Source organism: Echinops telfairi, unplaced genomic scaffold (genome assembly GCF_000313985.2).
Source record: "Echinops telfairi isolate 266 unplaced genomic scaffold, ASM31398v2 ScPeMD7_7467;HRSCAF=8505_1, whole genome shotgun sequence".
Lineage (NCBI taxonomy): Eukaryota > Metazoa > Chordata > Mammalia > Afrosoricida > Tenrecidae > Echinops > Echinops telfairi.
The window spans coordinates 26,044,252-26,057,032 of record NW_022111368.1 but is presented as its reverse complement, the minus strand read 5'-3'; the positions used below and the strand labels follow the sequence as shown (position 1 = coordinate 26,057,032).

General features: G+C 35.6%; 1 protein-coding gene across 5 annotated transcripts in view; it reads right to left on the bottom strand.

The window, feature by feature from the left end:
* TSGA10 (testis specific 10) overlaps nt 1–12,781 on the bottom strand; it is a 132,666-nt gene that overhangs the window by 95,417 nt on the left and 24,468 nt on the right. For 2 of the 5 annotated variants that reach the window (XM_045283959.1, XM_045283958.1), the window contains exons 1-2: nt 7,654–7,700; nt 2,418–2,489 (exon numbers count right to left, since the gene is read on the bottom strand). Coding sequence is in view for 2 of the 5 variants with exons in the window: in XM_045283956.1 (XP_045139891.1) it covers nt 7,654–7,869 (216 nt within the window). In the remaining 3 variants the exon portion in view is untranslated. Of the gene's footprint in view, nt 1–2,417; nt 2,490–7,653; nt 7,870–12,781 lie in introns of those variants that run through there. The other 3 variants (XM_045283956.1, XM_045283957.1, XM_045283961.1) reach the window with 2 other exon arrangements.

The following is a 12,781-nucleotide window of genomic DNA, read 5'->3' as shown; positions in this document are numbered from 1 at the left end:
GAGCAAGTTGCTCGATGCTTGCCTAGCAGAAATAATGCGCACTACAAGAGCTCCACTCTGTCCAGGGTTGCCCTTGTATGTCTAAGAGATCAAGTTGATTATACTGTTTAGTTCTGTGTCTTTGTTTATTTTCTTACTAGTTGATCTGTCTTTGCTCAGAAGTAATGTATTGAACTCTCCTAGAATTATGATATTATGTTCTATTTGTCCCTTCAATTCTATAAGAGTTTTACTGTATTTTGAACATCCTTCACTGGGTACAGATATTTGTTAAGGTTATATCTTTTTCAAGTATGGCTTTCATCATTGTATAAGGGTGAAATGTCTTCACGATGGCTTTTACTTAGATGTCTATTTTTCGGAAATTAAATATTGCAACTATTGCTTTCTTCCAACTACCATTAGCTTAATATTTTTTCTCCCATTTTTTTAAAATCTAGTTTTGCCTTCCTATCTGAGCTGTATTTCTGCGAAGCAATATATTAATGACTCTGTTTTCTTATCTATTCTCTTAATCTCTGTCTCAACTGGTGAATTTAACTCATTTACATTCAGTGTTGTTATTCATAAGTATGGTTTTATTACTCTCATTTTATTACATTTTTTTATATTTGTCATATTTTAATGGTATTGTTTGCCTCATTGTTCAAGATCATTTTCTGTGCCTTCCGTTTATGAATTTTGTCAATTTTTTGCTTTACTCATTTTTATCTTACTGTTTAATAGGACCTTATCATTTTCCTCTTTTTTGCTTTGTTGATGTTTTAATATTTTCTTTATGGCTTGTCTGTCTTTCATTGTTTTCTTTCCAAATTTAAGACAGTTTGTTGTCTTTACAAACAACTCGGTATCTTCTCCATTCTACTGTTTATTATCTACTCTGTTACCTCTCTCGCTCTCTCTCTTTTTATATATATATATATGTTTTGGGTTTTTTTGCTGTTGTCTTCATTGGGAAATGTTTCTGTGGTTCCTTATTTTAATTTGTATGGTTTTGTTTCATTTTGTGTATTACTTAAGTAGGATGATTTCTTGATATCATTATTTTATCTTGATATATCAAGTTGATATCATTTGTAATTATATCTTGATATCATTTGATTATTTTACAATATTGTCTCTTCTTGTTTGTTCTCTGTCCAAAGAATTCCCTTTAGTATCTTCCTTTTTTTTTTTTTAAATCAATTTATTGGGGCTCATACAATTCATCACAATACATAGATCAATTGTGTAGAGCACATCTATACATTTGTTGCCCTCATCATTCCCAAAATTCGCTTGCCTCTTGGGTTCCCGGAATCAGCTCATTTTCCTTTTTCCCCCCCTCCCCCTCCCTTCCTCTGCCCCCCTCCCCCATGCACCCTTGATAATGTATAAATTATTATTATGTCTTATATTACACTGCCCGGCTTCTTATAAAACTGTTGTTTTTTAAATTTTCTTTAGTTTTTCCTTGTCTGAAAATTTTCTCTCTCCTTCCAATTTGAAGGTAAATTTTGCTGGATATAGGATTTTGGTTGGCATATTTTTTCTTTCAAGATTTTTAATATATCAAACTATTACCTTCTTGCCTGTATGGTTTCCATAGGGGGAAAAGTGGCTTACCTTTATAGGTGATTATTTGTTTTCCTATGTTGCTCTCAGGATTATTTCCTTCCCTTTGATGTTGTCAAGGTTGACTGTAATGTATCATGGGATTGATGCTGTTTGGGGTTTTCTGGGGTTCTTGGATAGTTATTTTCTGCTCTGGTATAATATTAAGGAAATTATCTTTCAATACTTCAACTATATTCTCTAAAGTTAATTTTTCATCTTTCTGTTCTGGGACTTTATCAAATGTTCCTTTTGATGGTGTCCCATGGAATTCTTAGGTTGTCTTCAGCATTGTTGGTCTTTTTTATAGCTTGATCTTATATTTTGGTCTCCAGAAAATTTTCTTTGAGAGCCCTGATTCATATATCTATTTTTCAATTCTTGTGTTTTATTCTTTCAGAATGTTAATAGTTCTAATATCTTAGTGTTTGCCTTTTGAATTTCTATTTGGAGTTGTTGAATTATTTCTGTCTTTTCATTTATTTTTTCAGATTGGTTTTATAGTGCTTTCCTGAGCTCATCTATCTTTTCTGTTTATTTTTGTCAAAATTGTATTCCTTTTATTTAAAGGAGCTGAAGATCATTGCCCTAAACTCCCTCATAGGAAGATCTAAGCTTTCTCCTTTTCCAAGACCTCCTCTGTATTTGTATCTGTATTCCACACAATTGAGCTATTTTCTCTTATTTTTGCATGTGTACAGAGATTTATTGTTGCTTCTGAGACAAGGTGTTGCTTCTTAGATTTGTCTCTGGCTACAACAGCTGTACACACATTGTAGATCCTCAAAAACCTCAGGTGTCCATGTCATTCGGCAGGAACCTACCTCGAATAGGGGCCAAGGGCAGGAAACTGTGAAATAGTGCCCCTGTCAAGATCCTGGCTTTGAAGTCAGCTCCTGAGTCCTCAGGGAGTACAGGCCAACAGTCAATATAACTGACACAAAAGGGGAGAGAAAAATAATATCCAACACACTTCCCAATTCCCCTATGAAGCTGTCTTCACTTATTCTGAATACCAGAGGAGAGTCCAGGCTCTATTTTAGGCTGACATACAGGCAGGTGACGCCACTTTGAACCCTGGGTCCATAAAGAAGTGAGATTCAAATTCTCCTGTGTTGATTTTCCTCTGACATAAGCCCACCTAATTCTGCACTCCCAAGGTCTGGCTAATCCCCTGGTATTCCAGAGAAATGTCACCACAGTCCAGTCCCAAGAGTTCCAGGTGGGCATTGAGAATCAACCTCCAGCTGATTTGAGTTTCTCCTATCTACCCAGAATGCATTAAGTGAGCAGTGACCCTCTCACCCCTGGAGTGCAGGAACCTGTGAATTTTCCCACCTGAATTCAATCATGTTCACACCTCCCCAGTGCAGACTCCACCCCTCCACAAGGATACTGGGGGGAAAGTGCTGGGTGTTAGAGGCAGGTGTGGAGATGAAGCATCAGCTCACCTTTTCCCTTCTCCACTGAGGTCTGAAGTATTGGGTGGAAGGGAAGCTTCATAGGTATCCTGCTGGGGCAGCACAAGATCCTTGACTTTTAGGGGATTCTTTGTGGTTATGCAGCCCACTGAAATACCAGCATATAATCGATAGAGGTTTCTGTTCCTCAGGGGAGGTCCAGAACCTCAGGTTCTTGAGTCTACTCTGATTTTTGAAGTTTTATTTGAATTGGTTTTCACAGAACCTCCAACTATGTGGCCATATTGAATTAAACTCAGCCTATTATCTTTTGTTTCTTTCCTCTTGACTAGAATGTAAGTTTCATGAAAGTAAAGAATTTTGCTATTTTATTCACTGCTATACCCACATCCCAGAGAAGATGCTTGTCCTGAAGAGGCCTCCATGGCTGGGAGGGGCATAGCTGATAGAAACAAGGTCCAGCTCTCGTTTGCTTGCCAAATTGCTGAGGGAGCTGCCCTGCACTGAGGAAGGAAAGATGTGCTCTCCATCTAACGGGAGCTTCCAGACTTTGCTTCCCACTCCCTGATACTGATTTGATCCTTTACTTCCTTAATAAACCACTTAACTGTAACTATTATCCCTGAGTCTTGTGTGACCACTGCATGGGCTACTGAATGCAGCAGAGGAGTAGAGTGTTATGGGAGGGACGGTTGGCATGAGAAGTAATATCGATGTTGGAGAATGGAAGTATGATGACCTCTATGCACAGAGATCAGCCTTGGGCTGTTCTTAATTTGTATTATTCCCCTGAAATTAAATAGGTTCTGGTACTACTATTACTTCCAACTCACAATGGGGTTACAAACTTAAATAGGCTTTACACATGCCTAAAATTATATTCTCAGAACAGTAAGCTCTAAAATATTTTTCACTTGAATTCACAATCAAAGGCAGCAATGACAAGGGCTATTAAAGATCCAGTTCAATAATGGCCCCTATGTCAGTTAAAAATACAAACAATATGAAGTAGCTAACAATGGTAGAATTATAATTATGGTTCTTCATATTTCAAATAATCATATTCAATTATCTGGTAAACACTCTATCAAAAGGATGAATAGTTACATGAAAGCAAGACAAACAGAGAAATAGAGTTGTGGTGGTTTTAAAATACGTGCACAAATTCTCAAATATCCCCCACCTTTGAAAAACAGAACTTGATTGATCTCAGGTTTAGAGTGGGCTATACATAGAGATTCAATTTTTATAAGCATAATATAGTGAAGGTGATAGTATCTAACTTCTGGACCTGGGTCATAATAGCCATTGTAGATTTTTTTTTCCTTCCTGTATAGTGATAGTGATGTTAATTTCTGAGGCAAAGTTAGAGTAGCAATTGCAGATTTTCCTCATGGCTCATGTATCTTGGATCACTAGCTTAGGGAAGGGATGGCAAGTAGGAGCCAGTTGCTTTGAAAACCATATCAAATAAATCTATGAAGAGGCTCACTTGGCAAGGAGCCAAAGCTTTCTGCCAATAGCCAAGACCATTTAAGTAATTCATCTTAAGTATCAATCCTCCAGTATCCGTCAATCTAAGACTACAGCCTTGCCATCTTCTTGATTATAATTTCTTAAGAAAACTTGAACCAGATCTACTCAACAAAGACACTGTTGAATTCCCAACCCACAGAAACTGTGAGATATAAATGTTTGTTGCTTTAAGTCATTATTTATTAGTAATTTGTTACATAGCAATAAACAATACAAGACTAAGTACTGAAACATTTTAATGTAATAAATGATGGACAATATTACTCTGTGAAACTTTAAATATATGACCATCAATTATACAACTCTGTTTAATATAGTTAAACCACTGGAAAATATAGTACATAAGTTATATGTCAAAAAACTGTCTTAAAAAATTACCAACTAAAAGTAAACTCTTTCCAGTACAGAAAAGGTATACTATTATCTATCTCATGCCAAATAAACTATCACCAGCTTTAGCATCACTCTTTCTCCACAAGTGGAGAGCATACTTCCAACAGTACTAACACATTCTTTCCCAGCTCTCAAATTACAAAATCTCATGCTTCAATCTCCATCCCCCAAATAGGAAAGGTATCTTTCTCCAGTATTTATAAACCCAAACTGCACACCTATGACTTAAGTATGATGACAGCATGCATCAGTACTTATATATCCAACATTGGTCATGCATCCTTTTAATGCCTATCCTACCCTGAATCATCTACTAATTGAAGCTGGTAATTTACTTGTCTGAGGGCATCAACCAACATAGGAATAAATGAACTATTTCTATCTTGTATTTCCCTCATTAAGTTATTTCTTAATGAAGAAGTTCCTTCTTTAGCAATGTTATCTCTACTTTAAAGTTGCCCATCTCTTCCTTGAATAATTTTCCTATTCAATATCAAATAAAATCCTAACATTCCACATTATATATGCATATCATTTTCCAAAAATCACTCTTTTCTGAGCCAAGAATAGTTTCCATCTGTGAATTATCATTTGCAGTTTTAGGTAAACTCTAACTCTTGTATTTCAGATACATTATATTGTTGAACCTCTTCCTTTTGACTGCAGAGTTCACCCTGACAGAGGAGTAACTGTTCAAGAACACAGCTCTCTCAACTCTTTCTAAAACTAATAAACAGGGATTGTTTTATGGAATTCAGTCAATTAGATTTCATTTAGTTTTGTACATTTTTCCCCTTTTGCTTGATCATGTCTTAAATATCAAGCATGATTAATTTTAAATTTAAAGACAACTACTTAAAATATAAATTTCATGTACTTAAATATTCCTTAATCAGATATGTCACTAATTTAGACTAATCTTTTAAACAATCTAAATAAGTAAAGTTTACTGCAAATACATGAAAATTAAAACATCTTTTAAAAAGTGAAATGAATTACAAATGTGGAAAAATAAAACAAGAAAAAGAATATACAATATGAATCTATTTGCATGTATCTCTGCAATATGCTGAAATATTTGAAAGGGAGATAAATATATTAAAAATTGCTGTTGCTTAGCCCAAAAGGAAAGCAATGGGAACAATTAGGAAATTAAAATCAATGGCGAGAGGGGGCATAGGGACCCTGGTGGTGTTGGAGCAACAGTAATCCAGCTGAGAAGAATTACTGAGAGGCAAATGAAGGGTGAGTATGATAGTGGGGTAGGAAGAAGTTAAAGGAAACAGAGTAAAGATCTAGGAAGCAAAACCAAACATAGTTGTGTATAATACGTAAATGTATTAATTCATAAAAATAGAGGTATTGGCTTATGTACATATATTTATATGAAATATATTAAGGAAGTAGCCTGACTCTGGGCATCTACTCAAGTCCTCCCTCAATGTAAAAACACTTTGTTCTATTAACTTGGCATTCTGTTATGCTCACCTTCCCAACACAATCGCTGAAGACAAAATGGGTGCAAAAGCAAAGAAAACTGATGGTGCCTGGCTATTGAAAGATATAGGATCTGGGATCTTAAAGTCTTGAAGTTAAACAAGCAGCCATCTAGCAGGGAAGCAACAAGCCCACATGGAAGAAGTGTGCCAGCATGTGCGATAATGAGGTGTCAGTGGGATCAGGTAACAGGCATCAGAAGACCCAAAACAAATAATTATATTGTTGAGAATGAGGGAGGTAGGAGTGGAGAACCCAAACCCATCTGTAGACAATTGGATATCCCGTCACAGAAGAGTCACAAGGAGGGGACGATTCAGCCAGGATGCAGAATAGCATCAATGAAACACACAATGTTTCTGTTTTTTGAGGCTTCCTCACCCCCAATATCATGACCCCAGCTCTACCTTACAAATCCAGCTATATTGGAGTGAGTACACTGGTTCAGAAAAGAGTTCTCAACACATGGAATCCAGGACAGATAAACCCCTCAGGAACAGAAATGCGAGAGGGTAGGGGAAAGATGTGGGGGAGAAGGGAAGAAAAGAGGGAACCAATCAAAATGATCAGCATATAACACCCTCAAAGGGGAAGAACAACAGAACATGGGTGAAGGGAGGCAGCAGTCGGTGTAAGACATAAAAATAATCATAATTTATTATTTATTAAGGGTTCATGAGGGTGGGATGGTGGGTTAGGGAGGGAAAAAAGAGAATAATACCAAGGGCTCAAACTGAAATAAAATGTTTAGAAAATGATAATGGCAACATATGTAAAAATGTGCTTGATGTACGGATTATTATCACATCTGTAAGAGCCCTCAATAAAATTATTTAAAATAAATAAATAAAAACTTTAAAAAACAAATTGTCAAGTGGGAACTTAATTTGCTGTATAAACTTTCACTGAAACACAATAATAAAATAGTATCTTTTAAAAGTAAAAAAATGCTGTTGCTTGAGGTTTTTATAATCACTATACATTAAGAAATTTTTAACATTTTAAAAGAAATTAAGATACAAGTCCCCAATAAAGTGATTACAAAACAAAAGAAATTAAGATACAATATCATTTAATCTTTTGGCATTTAAATATACTGCCACATCTACAAGGTTTTCAAATGATATAAATAATAATGTGACGTTCCATTGGATTTAGTAATTACATTATTTTAAAAGTAGAACTAAACTCTGATCAGTGGTAAGTCTAATACCTTTGCTTCTTCAAGTTCCTTGTCAGCGGTATCCACCACAAAATTCTTCTCTTTCTCTAGTTGCTCTGCACGTTGGTCAATTTTAATCAATTCTTTACACAGATGCTCATTGTGACTAGTTAAATCATCTACTTGACTGCTTACCACCTCTTTACTATCCAAGAGTTTCCTAACATATTCTTCCAAGCCATGATTTGTCTGTTTAAGATCTTCAATCTGTCAAAATTAGAAAAAAATCTAATTAAAATTAATTCTTAGCAAATGCAGAATTATAAGTTGTCATAAAATCCAGACTTTCTGGAGCCATTGAGATATTACTATTGCCTTGAGATAATCTTTAAACCTTAAACCACAATTATCTTCTGAAGTCTTCTTTCTTTTTTTTTAAAATTATTTTATTGGGGGCTCATACAATTCTTATCACAGTCCATACATACATCCATTTTGTCAAACACATATGTACATTTGTTGCCCTCATCATTCTCAAAACATCTGCCTTCTACTTTAGTCCTTAATATCAGTTGCTCCTGAAGTCTTCTTTCAACCAAGTAATAGTTTAGCTTAATTACTAAGGAATGTTTGCCTTGAACACTGTGTTCTTCTAAATAACTATCTAATATGGGATTAAATTGACAACAACTTTAACAACTTTAAACGTTACATAAAACACATAAGAAATTTAGGAGCAATGAGTTTAGGTTAAAGGGGGTAAGGAATCATTCATAAAAGGAGGGTGAAAATGGTTACATAACTTGAACAATACAATCAATATCAATGAATTGTACATGTAGAAATTAAATTTGTGAATACTATGCTATGTATATTTTCAGCAACAATAAATTATTTAAAACACGTTTGCTTTTTGTTCACATCCCTCGGAAGAGGGCAACTAAGTGACCAGAATCAACTGTATGTTATTTTGTACCTTCTGAATTTTATCTCATGTGAACATTGGACTCATTTTGTCAAATGAGTTAAAATTAACTCATACAGTTAAAATTTTTAAATTTTCATAGCTATATTTTTCAAGACAATTTGGTCTACTTTTAAAAGAATTTAATTACTGTAATTTTATGTAAATAACATGCACTTTCTAGTTGCTTGCCTACTGCTTCTCTACACCCCAACTGGGAAGTATTTTTGTTAACATGCTATGTCAATTTTTTTTTTTAAACAGCACAGTGTAATGAAAATTGACCTAATGGCACTTAAAAAAATACCTCCTGAGGCAGGGAGCATTTGGCAGGCAAACATAGAAGGTGCATGCTATTTGTGTAAAAAATATGATACTATTAGAAAAGTGGCCAAATGTTTCATATCTACCATACAGAAAACAGTTTTAAAATTATTTAATTTCTATAATTAATATCATTAGTCAAAATAATTCTTTAGAATTAAATTTCTAATTATCTTACAAAATTCAACTCTTTAGAAAGGTCATTTTGAAAATATTAGTACTTTACTATACTGGTTTAAATACCAAGTCAATCAAGTAATTACTGACAAATGTAGAGGACCACAGCTTCCCTTCCCAACCACTATCAACACATAAATAAAGGAAGGAATGGGTGAAAGAGCCTTTTCTATTATCAACATATCCAAATTCCTTTCAAGAAAATTAAAAAATAGATCCATTGTTGTATATTATTTATATCCCTTAAAATAAATAAACAACTTTTATTTATTAACTTATTTTATAGTAATATTAAATTTTAGCCTATGTGTTAGTCTAGGCAGACCAGAGAAACAAATCCACAGAAACTCATATGCATATAAGAGAGAGTTTTATATAAATGGTAAGTGTACATTAAGAAAGCATCCCAACCCAGTCCAGTCCAAGCCCCTAAGTCCAACAAAGTCCTCCTCAAGCTCACAAAACACAGGCAATGATGCCGACTGCAGGAGGAAAGCCAAATCAGTGAGCATGTAAGCAACTTAGCACTGGCAGGGGTCTCCATGCAGCTGCTCCAGTACCCAGGGTTGCATCAGGATAAATCCATGTGGCTTCTCCTCTGGAATGTCTTGCAGGAAGTGAGCCTTGCCAGCTGAAGCAGGGAAATAGCTAAGGCTGGTCCGACCATCAGAAAGCAAAAGACCGGAGAACTAGAAAGACAAGGCTCACCAAGCCATTTTTCTCTCCACCCTTCAGGTTGGCCAGGTTGGCACAATAAACCTTAACTATCTCAACCTCTAATCCTAGTTTATAGCATCTCTAATCCCATTTGGGAATTGGTTATCTTCATTACATTAAGGAGGTAGGATTAATACTGAGTATAGATTGAATCAATCTCTCATGAGATATAAAAGAGAATAAACAAGCAAGCTAGGAAGCAAAGATGAGGGAAGAGAGATGCCAAAACACATGAAGATTGCCCAAGAGCTGATGCTTAAAAAGATAAGGACCTTCCTCTAAAATTGAGAAGAGAAAGCCTTCCTCTAGAGCCAGCACACTGGATTTGGACTTCTGTTCTCCTAAACTGTAAGAAAAATGCTTGTTAAAGCAATTCATGCATGGTATTTCTGTTATAGAAGCACTACATAACCAAAACAGAATTTGGTACAGAGAAGTGGGTGTGCTAACAAATACCTAAAATGTACAAGTGGTTTTGGAATTGGTAATAGTAGAAGCTAGAGGAGTCTCAAGATACTTAACAGTAAAAGCTTCGGCACTTGAAGAGACTGTTAATAGAATTGTGGACATCCAAGGCCATTCTGCTAAGGGTTCAGAAGGATGTGAGGAGAGCTACAGGAAAAAGTCTCCATTACCTCAGAGAACAAATATGGCACCACCAACAAAATGGTGCTAGAAATGTGAGCATTACATGTGTTTCTGGTGAAGCTGATGAATATGTGACTAAACAAAAGAAAAAGGACTGTGCTTTTTATGCAGTGGCAAGAAACTTGTCTGAAATATGTTTAAATGTTTTGATGGAAGGTAGAAAAGTGATAAACATGGATATTTAGCCATGGAGATTTCTAAGCAAGATCTTAAAGGGACAGCATGGTTTCTCTTTGCTGCATATAGTAAAATGTGAAAGGAAAAATGAGCGGTACAAAATAAAAACAAAACTTAAAGATTTAGAAAATTTTGTTGTACAAACTAAGTCGCGTGATTTAGAATTTTCACCAAGGAAATGCCTATACAATCTTTTGCCATAAAGATGAAACATGTGATTACTGGATCTAACCAACTACCACAGTGAAAAACAATGATCAGCATAGATTTAAGGGAACAAAAAGTGAAAGGGGAGAACAGTATCTACCTCTTGGAATTCTACAGATAGAAAAGAAGCCAAAGGAGTCACACCTGTTATCTTCTAAGAAAAGATAAGAACAATCCCTGGAATCAGCAGGACTGTCAAAAGGAGCACAAGAAAAAGAGCTACTTTGGTCGCAAAGGGTGGAATCATAGTTTTCTGAGATGTCAAAGGGTGGAGCCATAAGGAGTTAATTTCAGAGTGGGACTGCTGCCATTCAATTTGGTCAAGAGGATAGGGTTGATGCCCAAAGTTAAAGGAGTAGGGTGTTTACTGAAATGGACTAGGAGAATGAGGCTGCCCAAAGCCCAGGGAGCAATTGCCAGCCTAGTGGGCCTAAAAGATGTAGCAAAAGCCCAAGACTGAGGAGCCGCCAACCATAATCCAGAGAGTACAGCCAAAACCCAGAACCTTCAGTATGAAATGCATGCAAGAAAGCAAAAATCCTTCTAAACCATAGGTTCTCAAACTTATTTCATCTACCTCCCCTTTTCAGGAAAATAAAATTTACTTAGCACCTCCATGACCATTAAAAACCTTTGTTCTATATCCAGGATATACTTCCAGCACCCTCAGGGGTGGCATTGCCTACTTTAGGAAACACTGGACTAGATAGTCGGAAAACAGAGGACTATTTTTAAGATTTAAGAGTTAATATAAATTATTCTGCTGGGATTTGGATTTTTTTTTTTATGCCCTTTATTCCTTCTTTCCTTGTAAAGGTTAAAATGTTAGGGATTATAATCAGGTGCCCTCAAACAGGATCATCAATGACAAAAAGGCATAAAGGGCCCTATTGCAGGGAACAGACAGAGTATCAAACATAACAAAGGATGCACATACAGTGGAAGACAGAATAAATGACTGGGACCTACTAAAAATAAGACACTTGTATGTGATCAAAAACTTCATCAGAAGAGTAAAAAGAGAATCTACAAGGAAAAAAAATTGTCAACAACAATGGATAAATCTCTAAAATCTATAGAAAACTGCAATCCAGCAATAAGAAAAAGATAACCCTCAAATGAAAAATGGGCAAAGGACATGAACAGACAGTTCACCAAAGGTGACATCCTAATGGCTAACAAACATATGAAAAATGCTCACCATCATTAGCCATCCAGATGATTCATATCAAAGCAATGATGACATACTCTTAATATGACAATGACAGCCAAATTTAAAAACAAAACAGAAAAGAGTAAATGCTGGAGAGGCTGCAAAGAGATTAGAAGCCTCACTTCACATACTGCTAGTGGGATGGTAAATATGTATAACTATTGTGCAAAGATGTGGCGCTATCTCAAACAACTGGTAATAGAAATTCCATAAAAGCCAGCAATACCTTTGCTCAGTACATGCCCTAAAGAAGAGCCACAGCACAAGCAGACATATGTGCACCCATGTTGATCACAATAGCACAAACAGGTAAACAATCCAAATGCCCATCAGAAGAATGGACAAGGAAACTTTGGTACATGCATATAATGGAATACTATATTATACATGCATCACTAAAAGATGAAACCACGAAGTATTTCATGGCATAGAAGGACCTGGAGATCATTATGTTGAATGATTTTAGGCGATTATAAAAGGGCACTATTGTATGAGACCACTGTTACAAAGGGGTAAAAAATCAGACTTTCAGTCTAAAGGGAACAGACTTTGGAGGTTACCAAGTAGGAGCAGGGCAAGAGAGGGCCCATGAGTCAATAGATTAGAGGGTTTACAGATATTAACTTAGATGAAGAGGCCTTATAATACACAAGAGGTAAAAGAGAAATCAAAGGAGGGCGGTAAGGTATTTGGGGGTACTGATAAGTAATTTAAACTGTTGAATACAAAACTGATGATTCAATTCACAATTT